Source organism: Montipora foliosa, chromosome 8 (genome assembly GCF_036669935.1).
Source record: "Montipora foliosa isolate CH-2021 chromosome 8, ASM3666993v2, whole genome shotgun sequence".
Classification (NCBI taxonomy): domain Eukaryota; kingdom Metazoa; phylum Cnidaria; class Anthozoa; order Scleractinia; family Acroporidae; genus Montipora; species Montipora foliosa.
The window spans coordinates 15,262,550-15,279,916 of record NC_090876.1 but is presented as its reverse complement, the minus strand read 5'-3'; the positions used below and the strand labels follow the sequence as shown (position 1 = coordinate 15,279,916).

At 40.8% G+C, this 17,367-nt stretch overlaps 3 protein-coding genes across 10 annotated transcripts in view; 1 reads left to right on the top strand and 2 right to left on the bottom strand.

Moving 5' to 3' along the window:
- Positions 1 to 1,142: 1,142 nt before the first annotated feature.
- On the bottom strand, positions 1,143 to 5,756 carry LOC137967784 (uncharacterized). 3 transcript variants are annotated; one of them, XM_068814351.1, is made up of 2 exons: positions 5,594 to 5,756; positions 1,143 to 3,314 (listed from the first exon to the last, which is right to left on the bottom strand). In XM_068814351.1, the coding sequence occupies exon 2, from the start codon at positions 3,289 to 3,291 to the stop codon at positions 1,228 to 1,230; it is 2,064 nt and encodes a 687-aa protein (XP_068670452.1). In that variant the 5' UTR covers positions 3,292 to 3,314; positions 5,594 to 5,756; the 3' UTR covers positions 1,143 to 1,227. The 3 variants fall into 3 exon arrangements, 1 of the variants encoding a protein (XP_068670452.1); XR_011116578.1 differs by lacking the exon at positions 5,594 to 5,756 and adding an exon at positions 4,129 to 4,394 and having other exon boundaries at positions 3,289 to 3,314; XR_011116577.1 differs by lacking the exon at positions 1,143 to 3,314 and adding an exon at positions 4,977 to 5,048.
- Positions 5,757 to 6,318: 562 nt separating this feature from the next.
- On the top strand, positions 6,319 to 11,131 carry LOC138012478 (uncharacterized). Of its 2 annotated transcripts, XM_068859262.1 has the most exons (3): positions 6,319 to 6,487; positions 7,442 to 8,361; positions 10,286 to 11,131. In XM_068859262.1, the coding sequence occupies exons 2-3, from the start codon at positions 7,455 to 7,457 to the stop codon at positions 10,297 to 10,299; spliced, it is 921 nt and encodes a 306-aa protein (XP_068715363.1). In that variant the 5' UTR covers positions 6,319 to 6,487; positions 7,442 to 7,454; the 3' UTR covers positions 10,300 to 11,131. The 2 variants fall into 2 exon arrangements, with proteins under 2 accessions (XP_068715363.1, XP_068715364.1); XM_068859263.1 differs by lacking the exon at positions 10,286 to 11,131 and having other exon boundaries at positions 7,442 to 8,620.
- Positions 11,132 to 11,267: 136 nt separating this feature from the next.
- LOC138012477 (semaphorin-5A-like) overlaps positions 11,268 to 17,367 on the bottom strand; it is a 63,760-nt gene continuing 57,660 nt past the window's right edge. For all 5 annotated transcript variants that reach the window (XM_068859256.1, XM_068859258.1, XM_068859259.1 and 2 more), the window contains one exon: positions 11,268 to 14,330. In XM_068859256.1, the coding sequence (XP_068715357.1) occupies positions 13,978 to 14,330 (353 nt within the window). In that variant the 3' untranslated portion in view covers positions 11,268 to 13,977. The remainder of the gene's footprint in view (positions 14,331 to 17,367) is intronic.

Below are 17,367 nucleotides of genomic sequence, written 5' to 3'. Positions count from 1 at the left end.
ATGGTTCCACAAGTTTTGCATAAGAATAGTGTCAAATTCCCAAGAGACATTTTACTGCATTGTTCTGTGACGTCAGCTGAAAACCATCAATAGAGAGAAATTAGACGTTGGTTAGGATTAAATTGGTTATTATATATGGATGTCTTGAGCTTGAGCTTTGAGCATGTTCGTCGTTGTAGTGTAGTGGTGAAGACACAGGACTGCAGAGCTGGAGGGTCCGAGTTCTGACACCGGAAAGTGCATAGTACAGTTCTTTGCTGCTTTATTACGTTGTTATGTTAAGATTGAAGGAATAAGTGTATGAAACCGATACTGAGAGCTTGATGGAGGGTATAGGTGTTTTCAATCCTTTTGGGGGGTGGGGGAGTGTATATTCAACCATGGTAAAATGAGGATCATCAATTTAACGAAGGTAAATACGAATTCAACCTGAGAACGGATTTTACCGACAAGATAGACACCCGAGAAATTCAGGTGCGTGGCTTTGATGGGATTCGAACAATGGTCCCTGCGATGCATTAATGAAGTCATTCATAGGGAATACAAGCCCAAAAAATAGGCCTTTTGCAGCTTGTGATCACATGGCACAATAAGTTGCCTCGTTTTAGATGTCCCAGTGCGCATTTTGCGTTCCAGTATGGCAGTTTTTGTACTGTGTGATCACTAAGCTGCAAAAGGCCCATTGACTCTTTCCTCTTGGTGGCCTCATAGCTGAGTTGGTAAAGCATTGCATCGGCATCTCAGAGGTTCGATAATTTCTCGTGTGAAAGTTCCTTTTTCGTATGAAAGTACTCGTCTATACATTTATAAATTTTGTTCTCCTGGGAAAACTGGTTGACACTTGCAAGGGAAGGGTGGAACATCAGGGGAAACAAGGGGTCATTTCTATTAGGACAAAGAACTCCTTAATTGATATCCCGAGTCTTCGATTTCTCGGACCAACAACCCTGATGTATTCGCTGTGCACCCTCCATTTCTTATGAGGAAATCGGACATCAATATGAGCACCTTTTCTTTATTATCTCTTTTCATCTTTTAATTGGTTGTCAGTCCAAGATAAATCGATATTTTTCATCTTGTTCATTTAATTCAAAATCAAAATTGATTAGTATTTCTTCAGTTGTTTCATATGATTTGTTGCTTACGTTTGCAGAAGCTTTTCTTATCTTTGCTTGCCGTCTTCACACAGAAGAATATCGGGTGTCAGTTCATCTTCGTCGTCTAAGGCTAGGGTACGTCGATATTTTCAAAATCCACCTGAAATTGATACTTGTAGACGCATGATTTAATCCCTCCGCTATCGTTGTTCTCTAGCTGCTCGACGTACACGAACCCATCTTCGTCGACGGCAACGTCGGAAAAACTGGGCTCCTCACTTTCGGGGTATTCGCGAATAACACGGTACGTGCCGTCTGATTTCCGCTGATAGACTCCGCTAATTGAGTAATCAGGCCCGGAAGCAACACCGGAATAACGCATGGATGCTATGAAAAAGTTTTCGTTGCTATCAAGAGCGAGACCTCGCATCATTTGAAGACGTCTTTTATTGTCCTGGTCTTCCCATGTTTTTAAATCCTTGTGCTCCGCGACTATCTCTGCCTGACTCTTGACAGCGTAAGTTTGTGCGAGATCTGGGTTGTAGTCTTCTTCGGTTGGGTCGATTTCGATCGCAGCAAATCCCCAGAAATATTCCACAGGAGCGCTTTCATAATCTGGGTTGAGCTGTGATTCGACCAATAATTTAATTCCATCATTAGAGCAGCGAAGGCGAAAGTGCTCAAAGCTATTGAACAAGGTCCAAGTCTTTACTGGATTATTGAGGTCGTTGCAGTGGAAAAGTTCAATCTTTCCATATAGGGTCATGTATCCGAATAAGTTCCCGCAAACCACCACTGACTTTAAATTTCCAGTGCTTGCTAGTGGCTGTATACGCTTTTTGCAGACGAGGTGTAATTGATAGTGTTTCCCGATCCTGTAAAGCAGCACATACTCTTCTTCAGTTACCGTAGCTACGCGAAAATCTTCATTCGTGCGTCCACCCACAGATACATCAATTGGATGGCACTGACCATCACAGTCGTCTGGTAAACTGTAAATCCTGGTGATTTTTGCTTTGTTTGTTTCCGTCAGTTGCCCATATTTGGTAACATATCCCCAAAACGTATTAGAATGATCACCTATTGCAGCTAGCGTGAATCCTCTGGTGCCATCATCGCGGCATTCCTTCTCCCCTACTTGCAAAGCAGGGAACTGGAAAAGCTCTATGATTGTATCAATGTGATCCTGCTGTTGATGCCGCCGGTCTTTGAGATGCGGTTGATTCTTGTTTAGCTCCGAGCATTTTGCTTGAAAATCAGTATCGGTAGATTGCCATAGGGAGCAAATCTCTGACAAAGCATTCTTGTAAGCGTCCGCCTTTGCTTGTTCACTGTATGCATCCCTTTCTCTCGCTTGTTCATGGAATCCACTTTGAACTTTGTCCAAGTAGAGTTTCTTTCCTATCCCTTTGTTCTTAGCCGAAAAAAAATCGTCGGGTTTTTCTCTTTTCCACGATTTTACCTGATTCCGGGCATTTCTGTCTTGGATGTTTTCATTCTTGTATTTGAAGGCATATGCAAATAAGACCGAGATATAACCGTCTGTCTGCAGCTGGAAAATCTCCTTGATTAATATCCACGTGTTTTCAAGGGCTTTACGATGGTTATTAGGATACAATCTTTTCTGGTTTGTGAGGTAATGCTCGACCAATCTTTCTTCCGTCACAAGTCTAGGGATGTTAAAGAGAGCCTCTAGCACGTTTTTGTCCTTTCCGTTTTCCCCCAACGCTTCGTTGATGAAGCGTTGCAACTGTAACTCCTGGAGCAAGTCTTGCTGGTTACTCGGTTCAATGATTTCCAGAACTTCATTACGAAGATGGCTGACGTATTCTATTTGGTCAAAGTACCAGCTACGCTTAGACTCTTGCCAAATGTCGGCCACACTTGCCTGAAGCGACGAAAGGCCACTTTCAATATCGTCCACTCTCTCTTGGAGGTCGTGTAACATAGTCGGAAGAGGGTCACTACCACAGATAGTAGAAAAAGTGCAGATTCCTCCCTGAATAGTTGATGCCAAACTCACAGCGAGCCCTAGGATGGTTAGAACGCCAACGGCCCGTTTATCTCTGCCGAGTGACGGATTTTCTGCTTTGGTGGCATTTGTGTTTTCTTGCGATCTCGGCAAGGACTGGGAGGATGACACCAAAGACAGTGCCAGTAACAAAGAAAGTAGAACAACTCGAACAGCCGCCATGACTTGATGCTTGTAATTCTTTTCTGGCGCAAATAGAACGAAAGTTCCAATTTACTTTCGTTTTATCAAAGTTTCGAACTCGGATATTGCGTTTCTAGCTTTCTCACTCGTTCACTCAATCTCGTTTAAGTTATCAGCTCATATGCCGTATGGCCTAATACGGAAACTAATTGCGTCAAGTGTTGCCAAGCTGAAAAATCTGTTCTTTTCTTGGGGTTCCCATAACCCCAACCCCTTGTGACAGTCAACAACATATTTCAAACCATATCTGTGAGACTGGAACACAGTACACAGTAGTTTATGTCACCTAGAACAGCTATTTTGTATGCTTGTCCCTCCCCCCGCACTCACTGCTCATCCGAAAAATTGTCTGAGCGTGAGAGAGTGTAAATGCCCCCCCCCCCCCCTCCCTTTGAAAAATCCTAGCTACGCTCGTGTCACCAAGGGCTGGGCATCTCAGCCTAGTCTATGCCCTTCTTTGACCGAGAATGAACCGGGGTACCTATCTCACCCATATTCCCATTACCAAACATAAACTGACGGTCACTGACGGAACTATTTCTTGCAACAATCCTGATTTTGACTTTTTCTTGCCATTCGTACCTATTACTTATCTATTCATAACCATTACAATTTTCTCAAATTTGATTGGTGCATGAACTACTTTATTTTTCACTAATTAGTGTGTAAGGTTGAAATCGGACAGTGAAGTCGGAAAGTTGGCTGTAATCGGATACCTGAAATCAGACAGTTACATCAGCCAGTCATAATAAGTGCACTCAGTTCAATCCACCAATCACATAATTTATCACAGTAACCATAGCAACAACCACTTACCCTACCAAACTGGAGATTTTCCAAAAGGGACAAATTTGTAACATCAGACAGTGAAAAAAGAATGACTTGGTGTCGACCAATAGAGTTTTTGCACGGCAGCCATGTTGCATGGCAGGAACAATGAAAATGTTTTCCATTAGAAAAAACATTTGTTCCCAAAGGAAAAAGAATCTCAGCAGGAAAAGAAAACAAACAGCGGTTACAAACATTTTCATTTTACACTTGACGTTTCGTATGTTGCAACATACATCATCAGAAGTGACGGTTAAAACTGTTAGACAAAATTTTAAAACACTAGAGTGAGGCACTGGTGACTAGTTAAAAAGTGTGATAACAAAATCGTAACTTCCGGTAGTTGATACTTCCGGAAGAAATTAATAAAGAAAAAGCTTCTCACTACCATTGTTTTCATTAAAAGAGGGTTTTAACTCACTGATTAATAGCATTTCTTTAATTTTACACTGCCAGTCGGACTTTCCAGTTGCGAGGATTACAAAATAGTCCCATTTGATGTTATGACCGGTAAAAATAGTATGGTCTGCAACAGCAGAGGCGTGGCCGACTTGTGTAAGAGCTTTAAAATGCTCGGACTTCCTGTCATGCAATCTTCTTTTTGTTTTGCCGATGTAGAAGGAATCACAGTCCCAATAACTGGCTTTGTATACTATTATTGATCTTTGAGAACGACTGAAACGATCTTTGTAAGGAAAAAAAGACTTAACCCTACCTTCAATTCCCGTGTTAAAATTAACGGTTTCTCCCCTAAGTCGATGACGTGATATCGAATAATGATATCGAACAAGTTTCAGTGGACCTAACTAAGCTTTTCTGCATGTTAATATCGTTACCTCATCTTTTCTAATACTTGCCACAGTTGCTTTAACCTTGTAACCGCTGTTTGTTTACTTTTCCTGCTGAAACTGAAATGGCCAAAGGACAAAAGTATTTAAAAAGAATCTATTGTTCCTGCCATGCAAAATGGCTGCCGTGCAAAACCTCTATTCGGTCAAAGTAAAGTAAAGTAACCATATTTAACTTCGATAACTCCCCCCTTCCCATCAGTGCTACGTTTCACGGGTATTTAAAGCTACTTAGCTTCACGGTAAGGAAAAAAGTCGAAAGAAGGCTGCGAGATCTAGACCCGGGAATCGAACTTAGGACCTCTTGCACCAAGACCGCGCTCTAACCGCCTGTGCCATCCTTGCTCAAACTCCTATTTAAACAAATCGGACTCCATTAAGTCCTATTACCATTATTTATACCACGCTATGCCTTGTCAGGATGAACAGGCTGTGCTCTGTATAGCACTGAGACGTCTGTAAGACGGTCACTGTGAACAACTCTCTCCCAGCTGGAAGGTGGGGCTGTCCTAGCTCTGTGCATTTCTAGGATAAACTGTGATGTTCCCATCAATATTTCATATCCATTCTGATAACGCGTATTCCGCGAAGAGAAAAATACTTACCACAGATGCTTTAACCTTCAATGCCCGTGTTAAAATGAACGGTGTCTCCTCTAAGTCGATAACGTGATATCGAATAATGATATCGGACAAGTTTCAGTGGACCTAACTAAGCTTTTCTGCATGTTAATATCGTTACTTCATCTTTTCTAATACTTGCCACAGTTGCTTCAACCTTCAATGTCCGTGTTAAAATGAACGGTTTGTTCACTCAAGTCGATAACATGACACCGAATTATTAATGATATCGACAAGCTCTATTGACCTTGCTAAGCTTTTATGCGTGCTAATATCATTACCTCATATTTTCTGATACTTACCACAGTTGCTTGAACCTTCATTGTCCTTGTTAAAATGAACGGTTTTTTCACTAAGTTGATAACATGATATAAAATACTGATATCCAACAAGTACTAAGCTTATATGCATGTTAACAGTTTTTTTTTTTTTATTAAGGTCATTAGCTCATATTTTCAAATACCAAATGATGATCTCACACATTCAAAACAACAAAAATTATTTTATCGTTATTTTTTTATTGTGGTTCTTCTTGTTTCATTCTTCTTTTTATTTTGTTTATTAGTTTGTTTTTCAATTCCATTTTAAATCCTTTTGTTAGCTAATAAAATACGTCGGCTGAATCCCAGACTGGTGTTTCATGGTACCAGATTCATGTGGCATGACAGTGATACAATTAGTGGTCTTGGAGCACTGCTTCTGTTGTCTTCTTAAGGTGTTCGTATAGATTTTAATGACATCATCCTAGGGGGTTTACGAAAATTGTTTCCTCTGCAGACGAAACAAAGCACAATCTGCCCTAACAAGGTACTCGACTGTCGGGCGTAATCTGTTCAGAAGAAGATCTGGCTGCTATCAATCGTAATCAGGGACGAAAAGGTAAAGCCAACGACGATTTTTCAGTTTCCAATTTTCAGCAATCCGAACTTTCAGCGTTTGTACGAGGGTAGTTACAAGACTGTCAAGTCTTTCGGTAATGACAAGGCCATGAGACAAAAAAATAAATCATCACTATGTAGTAGTTGGGTTACACGTGGACTTAATAAATCAAAGTTTGGCAACCGTCGGCGAGGCATTAAAGGTTGCAATGACCTGTTCTTAGATGAATGGATTCACGATGTTACCCATATCTGATCTTATGTTCTCTCTGTGTATTGCACGGGAAACTTGTGAATGATGATAACGATAGTTCTATGGGCGATATTAGTCTGTGCCTTAACTAGGCTCGGTATAGCAATTACGAGGAAAGGTTACGTTTATACAAACGTTGGCCGTGTAGCACTAATATTTTAAACAGAAATAACTGAAGTGAGTGTAGTGTAACGTGAAGTGCTAGATTTCTATCCCATATGAACCATGTGAGCGTTAGCCCTACTGATGGAACTGGGCCCACTCAAGGAGAGAGAAAAAAAAAAATGACCAGGGTGGGAATTGAACCCACGACCTTCGGGTTAGATCTCCACCGCTCTACCGACTGAGCTACAAGGTCAGACGGGAGCAGGCCGTGGGAACTGAAGATGTTAAAGTCGCGGCAATTAACATGTACAAGTACGAGGAAAGGTTACGTTTGTACAAAAGTTGGCCGTGTAGCACTAATATTTTAAACAGAATTAACTGAAGTCAGTGTAGTGTAACGTGAAGTGCTAGATTTCTATCCCGTGTGAACCATGTGAGCGTTAGCCCTACTGATGGAACTGGAATCACACAAAGACAGAGAAAAACTCTGACCAGGGTGGGAATTGAACCCACGACCTTCGGTATAGCAATGACTCGTTGTGGGTCGTTCACCGTGAACATCTCTTTTCGCTGATACTCCGTAGCTCTATGTTCTAGGTACGAAAGCTACATGGATACCTCTCGAATTCTCCTGTCATCAACTATAGTTCTACTTGTACTTTGGTCAAGCGCAGTAACACTTGGAACCAAATACGACGCACAGTTTCACAGAGCCTACAAAAACCACACCCAGCCCAGAGGGATTATCGCAAAGCGAACCTATGGCTCATACGTGGACGCCTTGTCCATAGTAATAGGGATTGCTGGGTTCATTATGAGCGTCACTTGCACAGAAACAGGGGAATGTTCGCCAGACGTGATCTCCCAAAGGATACAAGACCTGAGTACAAGCGTCGATAGCATCGAAAATCAAATAAAAAATCTTCAAAAAGAAGTCGAGGAAATCAGGCAGGACACCTATTTAAAGTGGTACTTACACCTCATTGACTATGTGACCAGTCAGATGACAAAGGCTGCTGATGAGGCCTTGAAAAACAGCGAAAACACCCAGGACGTGGCATTCCGCCAAGCTTTCGTCGACCAGAATCTTGGTATTAGTAGAGATGACTACGTGTACAAGGCACTTTTTCGCGTCCCAAAACTCATAACAGACGATAAGCTGGTAGATACGTACTTGGAACACCAACGAGATCAGAGGGGCGTTAATGAAGCTGAAGCAGTCCAGAACACATGCTCTTTTGCTAAAGCTATTCTCGATTACCAAGATAACGGCTATGCCTCGCTTATTTTAGCGTATTCGTTCGCCTTTGAAGGTGACGAAACCGCATATAACAAAGCTTTAGCCGAGACCTGCGCCTTGTGGAAGACCCCGAACAGCCCTGACTACACAAGGAAATGTGAAACCGTGGCAAATAAACCAGACATCCCAGACAGACGCAAACCTCAAAAGGATCATATCCTTGGTGTCAATGGACTGGAAGGTTGCGCCCTGGACAACCCACCACCCGGACCGACAGGTTAGACAAAATCATTCCAACAACGGATAGCTGAGCCCAGGCTGTTAGTATTCAAAATAACATGCTGATGTTGAGAATCGTACTGATGAATTTCTGCTCTCTGGTTTACAGAAAGGGTAACTTAATCAAAACTAAAGTCTGCTAAGTCATTGTAGGGACCAAGAAGTGACTGAATGTCAACTCGAATTAATCAATCACATGCACATGTATAATGTTAGTTATGTTAAACTTGACTTCGCTAATAAAAAAGTAAAATTGATACGGACTCAACAAACTGTATGCTCGTTAAGAAGTCATTGAGCTAATGAAACCGAACCAACAGGGATGGTGCAGTGGTGAGAGGACTCGCCTCCCACCAATGTGGCCCGGGTTCGCTAGAACGATTAGACACTTAAATAAAGTTCCTTTCCTTTCATTTTTCTTTTATCGCCAGGTAGTGAAAATAAAGTCAGAGGAAAAATTTTAAGAGAAATTAGCTAGGTTTGCTTTTATAACTCGTGCAGAATTGTAAGTATAAGGGCTTAAGAAGTGTATTCAGTCACCTTAAACTCCCTATAGACCTTATCCCAAAATGGCCGTCGTTTAAATATTCTTTTGTTTTTATTCAAATTAACCCATGATGCCTCGTTCTTGAGCTTAAAATTCAAAAGAATAGTTTGCCTTGAAAGAGGCATCAAGGTTTAATTTGAATAAAAACAAAAGAATATCTACATAGCGGCCATTTTGGAATAAGGTGTATTGATTATCTGTCTCTCCCGGAAACGGACGTTTTTGCGAAATCTCTGTTTCTCTTAGGGAGCTTTGTCACAATTGGGTTGTTTGTGGACGTCTCCTCTCTGAAACACGCATTCTTAAAGGTTTTCTGACTCAGCAGAAATCTGCCTTAATGACCTTTTCTCATATTCATACAATTCCGTCAGATTTATAGGAGATACGTAGTAGATGATATCGGCAGCACAAGTCTCGTAAATATTTTGGCCATTTCTTATGATCAGAAGGAGCGAAAATTTGAAAACAAAATTAGCCTAAATTGTTAGAATGAAATCCCCTTTTCATCTTTACTATCCGCAACAGCAAAAGGCGTATAAATAACCTCGGTTATGTTTCGCACCGTCTCTTTTAACAAGTTCTATTTATTAACAATTATTATTCAGCTGCCAGACAACTCAAAACAGACCAACGTGAAGCCCCTTAAATGAAGGAGGATGTTTCTCGTAGGCTAAGTGTATTAAGTGTTTTGTTGTTTGTTTTTTTGAACGCATTGCGTACTTTAAGGGGACCTAAGACTTGCTGAGCAACTGAAGAAAGAATTTAAAGTCCCGTAACATTTAACAATTATTCTTCGAGGGCGCGCTGAATATGAAGTGATAGAAAACCAACGAGGCACATAGCGCCGAGTCGGTTATAATCATTTTAAATCCAGCAATCCCGAGTCGAATAATTGTTTTATTAAAAATTCCAGGATCAACAACTCTTCCGTGTCGACTACAGCATCGATTTCTGCCACGGTCAATTTCGGCCCAAAACGGCTTTTGTCGGCCATTTTTTCTCAGAGCTGCAAAAATGTTTTCAGCTCCCTTTATTGCTGACGCGTCCTTCATCATATAAGGTACAGCAGGTAGGTAAATGAACTGATAGCTTGTGTCCGGCGAGCCAAAATTACTAAATAATTAGTTCTATTCCTCAATACAGCAGTTACATCGTATAGCATGATCGTTTCTCTAACTTAACGATAATTGATAATCCCTAAACTTACCCATAATCGACGCACACTGAGGGACTTGTTTTGGACACCATATCGGTGGGCCTCAGAGGTGCACCGTCACCTTCCATTTCTATCGACACAAAAACGGTGGGGATCGGGGAAAATAGCAAAATTTTAATTTCATCCTTGTAAGCAGGTAAGTGGTTGTTTTCTCTTCAGATTCTACTGATTGAAAGTCAGATCGTTGGCTGGAATTTGATGGGTTCTCCAAATAGCGCAAGTCCTTACGAGGTCCGAGTTTAACTACAAACGAACACGGAGGAAAGCAGGAGCTGCAACTTTGTCGTTGAGGAGGGTAACCGATTCGATTCCCGTTTTTTGGGGCTGTTTCTCGTCGATAGTTATGTTCTTGGCGTCAAAAGTAGCTTTAAACTCAAGTCCTTTTATTCTAAAAAGCCAATGTTTTCTTACCATGCATTTAAGAGAAACCTCTACGCCTAGTAAAGAATACTTTTAACCTGGGGGACATAATATATGCAATCAAGTTTGTTTGAAGATTTGTTTAAGAAAGTCCTTTTTTATCAGAAAAAACTAACTTTGCAATCACTTTTTTCTTTGTTTTCTAACGTCAGGCGCCGCCACCTGTTGAATATAAATAAACCATATTCGTATTCTCAGTATTGGATTGGAACTACAGTCCCAGACGTAATTGTTGGGACACTTGTGCCTCTTCCTTCCCTCTCAATGTTGGTGTGAAAGATTTGGCGACTGAACTGCGATAAACAACATTGAGAGGGGCAGGGAATGCACGAGAAGGGAATAGAAGATGTTGACATGAAGTGTCCCAACTATTTATGTCTGAGACTGTAGCTTGCAATGGAGGCTAATGCGGGAGAGTCTTTTCAAATGCAAATACTTTTTACTATATTCCCCCGCATTAGCCTCCATTGCAAGCTAGTTCCAGTCTAATACTGAGAATTCGAATGTGGTCTATTGTGACGTGTCACGGTTGCCCTATAGACCCACTGCATAGAATGGCGCTGACATCTGAATAACAATACTTATACATCTAAGTCTCGTGTTATTGCTTTTTAAACAATGGATTTCTCGTGTATCTGTGAGGCTTAAGATGTATAGGTATTGTTATTCAAATTTACGTAGTGGGTCTATTGTCCTTACTCGAAGATCTTTTGTAACAATATAGCAACGTCAAAATTATGTTTATTCAGGTCTAAGAGTAAAAATGTTACTGAATCGAACATGTTTTACAAATAATTCATGATTAAGTTGGTATTTCCAAGTGTCCAGAACAGGTAATTATCCTTGTATTACTTTGAATGTAAGTATCCTAGTCCTAAAAGAAAGAATATGATTCCGTCAGAGATGCTGTTAGTCCTATCTTTTATGCAAAGTGAGTTTACTAAATAATTAGTTCTCATTCATTACGAAAAGTAGAAAGTAGAACTTATTACCATAACTCGCTTTAAAGAGAACCTGAAGTCATAGTTCATATACTAGATGGACTGGTTACAAAACTCTGGAAACTTCAAAAGCGAGAATTAACAGTGACATCGCACTTCATGCTATAAACTTAACCGTGATCATGCACAATCTTTTGTCCTTGCTTCACAACTGAGTTTTTAACAAATCAATCGAAACTTTTGACTGGCTGTCTTTTAGAAAAACGGTGTGATTTGCGCATGGTCAGGACCAATACAGTGAAAAAAAAAAAGTGAAAACATGAAAAAAAGAAACTTGTCGAGTTTCATAACCATCTCCATATATTAACTATGCTGACATGGACTCGAAAATCACCTACTGGTTAAGCAAACTTCCTCGATGTAATTATTACAAAAATAACGTGTGCTAGCAAAAAACGTGTTAATTTATGGTAATTTAAATCCATAAAAAAACTCCAATATTCTTAATAATTTTCAGCTGTTGATCTCGAGTGTGGGAGGAGTTTGGTAAGATTTTCGGCCTGGCGATGATAATTCATCCTCAGCCGAAATCCCACCAATTGCAAGGTGCGGGACTGCAGAAACCCACCTTGCATCTTATTTGCACCTCATTAAAAAACAAAAGGCCACATTGTCTCATGCCTCGTTCTTTTAAAAACTAAATTATTTTTTACAATCCCGCACCTCACTGCGAAGTCCATGCCTGTTTGAATTTTTCAACTATTTGTTAATAGCCCTTCTCACGGTTAGTTTTTCTCATTTGCATTACAAGGTAATCTAACGTGGATGCGAGGCGATTTCCGGTTAAAACTACAAAATAATCCAAAATTGCCTCGTATCCACGTTAGATTATATGAGAAAACTAACCGTGCAAAGGGCTATTCTTTAGGGGTATTTTGAATAATGTTGTGTCTAAAAAGGGCTACAAAGTGTAAGTCTTCACTGTTGCACACAGCGTTCAATGAGTAACGTAAACCAATGCAACGAAACGTTTATTTACAATATGATTTGTAGTTGTTTCCTTCAATTTGAAGAAACTTCAAAAGCAAAACTTGCGAAGTTATTGAAATACCTGCTTAAATGCAAAAATAACGCGATTTAGTAAAGTCACATTTTAATTAACGTGGAAAAAATAACCGAACGTTTCTAAGCTATAACTCGACGACTAAACTTATATAAACTTATTCACAATGAAGGATCTGGACTTGTCATAAGCTCCAAACCCTAGCTTCTACTTTGCAATCTGTGTATTGTATGTATCCCACACCTCCCGATTAAGACGGTGGGTGCCCGTGTAAGGGCCGATTTACATGGTACGATTTTTGTCGCACGCGACAAGCTTACGACAGGCCTACGACATCGACTGTTTCGTGTAAATCAAACCTACAACTGGCTCACGATTGTCGTGTATTGCAGAAAAAGTGTCGTAGCAGTTTAAAACACTGCGACAATCGAAAGTCATGTCGTACGCTTGTTGCATGCGACAAAAATCGTACCGTGTAAATCAGCCGTAACAGAATTGGCTGAAAGCCAATCTCAATGCGCAACCACGTAAAAACATTCCAGTCCCGAAAAGACTTTAAAACGTTTTAAAAATAAAAATACGCTACAATTTTGATGACCAGTACCCTTTTGAAATCATGTATCTTGACAAACCTCTCCCATCTAATTTAAAAACCTCGTTAAGAAAGGCCATTTTGTTTCTCTTTGGCTTTTTACAGACGAATGGTACATACGGTAACTATACCAATCAAGACGTGTGAAAAGCACTGTTCATTTTCTATGGTATTGAGTAAGGTGAACGCGAGTACATTTTGTGATTTATAGGCACCGGTAACGTTTTGACAGTCAGAGAGTGCAATTTGAGAACTCTCAAAACATTGCGAGTGACCATAAATCACCAATGCACAAGGAAGTTTATACGATTGTTTGTTTGTTTGTTATATCTTCAACAAAATTACTCCATGGCTGTGTTTCCACAGGAACGTCCGTGTTGCCCTTTTTAACCTCTATTGCACTATAAAACCTACTCACACATTCGTCATTGCCCAATCAGAAACGCGATATTCTGTTGAGAGTATAATAATTATTTTCAATTTCATGTATATGAAACGTCTTTGAGGCTCACGATACTGGAAGGTAGCCCATTTGTTCGGCAAATTGGAAAAAAAACAAAAAAAAAACAATTATTTCATGCAATTTGGAAGAAAGTGTCGTCGCATATATGGTTATGCATATATGCATGCGACGAATTCAAATAAGGATACAATGCTCTTTTTCCTCTTCATAAACCTTTCGCGTATACATACATATATATATATATATATTTACACAATAAATAGCTGATTTTATAATACTATCCCCTTACCACCTCCTTATAGTCACGCACTTGCGTTGCGTGAGCCACGAGCCCAGTGGCTTGCGTTACGTTACATGCTAAATCCAGAGAAGCTATACATCCACAGGACAAGAAGTCTTCCTCTTGCGTTTCGGAAGTAACTTAAGCGGTCTCTTGATTTTATTGTTCCTGTTTTTGTCAGGGGTTTCTGGCCTGGAAGGTGATAACGGCTCTTTAAGAGATTCGTCCTTGCATGTTGGAACTGTCGGGAACTTGCTTTCGCTGCCTGAATCATGAAAGCTCCTTTCCGCAGTTTTGGAAACATCAAACTGCTTCTTTCTGCGGCGGACGAAACAAATCGCAGCTACGCACGACAAAATCACACAGGAGACAATGGTTATTCCAATCACGAGACCAATGCTGATGTGGCCACTGTGGTTTAATCCACGTTGTCGTTCGAATATACCTATAAAGGGGGAGACAGGGTGGTTTAGTAATCATCAATCGTGCCTCCCACCTCTGTGACCCAGGTTCAACTCTGGCCTCGGGTCGTATGTGGGCTGAGTTTCAATCCATCTCAACCTGACTCCGCGGGCTTTTCTCCGGGTACTCCGGTTTTCCTCTTTCCTCAAAATCGACTCCCAGTCAATTACATCTGGCTTGGTTTGCGGTGCTCCGAGATCACACATGGATCGTATGGCGGCAGCTCTGGGCACCTTCACATGCATTCGGTCCGATCCCGTTGGGCAGGTTGATCCTGAAAAGCCCTTGTAGGGAGCGGTCAACTAAGCGCACATTTACATTTACAAAATGCAAAAAGCATGAAATGCAAATCTCGCTAGTAACCGGTCGGCTCAGCTGGCTGTACACTGAACTACTAGGCCGGCGATTGTAGTTTCAACTCCGGCAGACAAACACTGTAGGTATTTGCACCATGCACTAATGAGAAATTTGCCGCTTTTTGTGATCATTTCGTATCAACAAATGGTTGGTCTTTCCAGTTATGTCGATGATACTGGATAATGTTCAGCGATACATGAAAGCGGTCCTGTCTCACATCACAAAACCTAAGAGTGTTTTAAACGGCATCTAGTTCCTATGGTAACCTATTACGTCACAATTGTGAGTACAGTACTGTACTTTATGTTAAGCAATAAGAGTTGTTTTCCGTTTTATCGTAACATATGTGATTGGTGATACAGGTTGTAGGTTCAATTCGTTCTCAAATAGCAAAGTTTCTTGAAAGTGTTCAAACTGCTTTGAGCCATGTTAACAGGGTGCTTCGTTCACGTTTACACGCTTCGTCTTCTTTTAAAGTATCTATACTTTATGAGTCTTAAAGCAGAGGGTGATGTCGGTTTGAGCACGTCCCACCCCTCCCTCCAATTTTAATGATGATAATTCGAACGTGCATTGCTTGGTGATGGGAAGGAGCCTCTCTAATCTCTTTTTCCCCCTCTCTCTTTCTGTTCCTCCAAAGATCACGGATTAGCCCTTATGATCAGAAAATGGGCTCCAAGGTGAGAAAATACTAGGCTGTTCCAGGCTCCCAGATAGTCGGGAAAGAGAAAAAAATCGGCGTGGGAAAAACAAGTGGGGGCTTGGGTCGAGGCAAGGCCTTCCTTCGACCCAAAGCCCCACTCATTTTTCGCGCGCAGATTTTTCAACCCACTCCCTATCTTGAATTAACGATTATCGTTAATTTGTAATTTGCTCTGAATTTAACACTACGTTAATTTAGAAGACTGAAAGCTTGATATAGTCTGTGTACAGCCGCCCGCTCTCCAAAAAAATTCGGAAAGGAGCGTCTGTGATTTACCGTTGATAATCGTGTTCCGGAATAATCTTGCACACTATTATGTGACCTACGCTGACCAAAATTTGCGTGGCTCATATTTCTTTGGAGCTAAATTCTCAAAATGGTGGTCAATGGGGTGGATTTCAAACGTGCATTGAAGAGCGTCTCCGATAGTTTTAAGATGCCTTGGCCCTATAGCATAGAAGCACCCTTTAAAGGAAAGGATGTATTTGCACGTCTTCCAACCGGGTACGGCTCTGATCTTCAGGACAGCACAGATCGTTGCCGATGAGCTGTTATTTTCCTCGATATGTCCACATCTCAAATCTTCCAAGGCAACTCGCTTTGTAGATTGTTCTTGAGAATTGCTAGGCTGGTCCGAGCGAGGCGTTGGGATTCATTGATTGGTAAGGGATAGCGGGAGACGTTTTCGAGTGGACAATGTTTTGAATAGTGCTATATTGACCTCGTGAAGATTCGTCAGGAGCGCTTTCGTTTCTTTAGCGCTGACAACAATTCCTAAAAATATACGTAGAATCGATTTCCAATTTACACTCCATAGATAACAATTCCACTTTTACTTTAAAAGAAAAACCTCTATGACCATCAGAAAGATTTAATTCGTATTTTTGCCCGTGAGCAAAGTACACACGAACTCATCGTAAAATCTCTCAGGGTGGTTCTCACGGTGTAGATGTGGAGAAATAAAAATAAAAGCCAATCAGAACTCGTTGTTTCAATGATGTAATGATCAATGGGTAATAACCAATGAAATCAGTTTCCAAACATTCCAGGAAAAATCACGTGGTATTGAACACGATTATCAACGGTAAATCACAGACGTACCTTTCCGATTTTTTTTCGGAGAGCGGGCGGCTGCACACAGGCTAAGCTTGGTATGGATTATGGGAAATGGTCATATATTTTTTAAACGACCACCCAAGTGTACGGACAGGATTCGAACCTGTGAATGTTAATTTACCCGTCACCCAAACACTTGACCACCACACCGCTAGCTGCTCCGGCACAATATTTTAAACACTATTTCATAACGCTGTGTTATTAAACGGCAACAAACAACATTACACACCGCAAAAGGTCGCTTTCCAAACTTCACGCTAATCCAAGCTTAGGCCTAAATTAATTTTTTTTTTTTTGACAATGCTGTGTCTTGATCTTCAGTGGTGAAGCGGTAAGAAGCGGTTTCTATAGAGTAGAAATTTCGGGTTCAAATCCAAAGCACGGATATGATTTTTTGTTTCCTATTTTCTCTGCTATCACAAGTCCTGGGACACAGTGTCCTAGATTAACGACAATAGGGACCTTCAGATTCTAGGACGAGGACGAGAACGAGTACGAGTTTTGACTGTTTGTTTTTAGCGAAAATACTTAGAAGATTTATAGCCCGTAAAATTAATCTTACTCTTTGTTAGCAGTATAGGTTTCTCAGTTATTCTTATTGCTGTTACCTGGGCCTTTTTGCTGATCGAAAAATGCCAAAACTGCTGCCGTGTTGTTGACTTGTTTCGACACGACGACATTTTTGCAAAACCTCGTACTAAAATGACGACGGTGACACGTTTTTCCCGCCAAAATGACACTGGTTTGCGCGCGCTCAATGTTTTTCTATGAGAAAATTTGGTACTCGTAGTCGTTCTCGTCCTAGAATCTGAAGGTCCCTAACAGTAGATTCAAAGCAACTTAC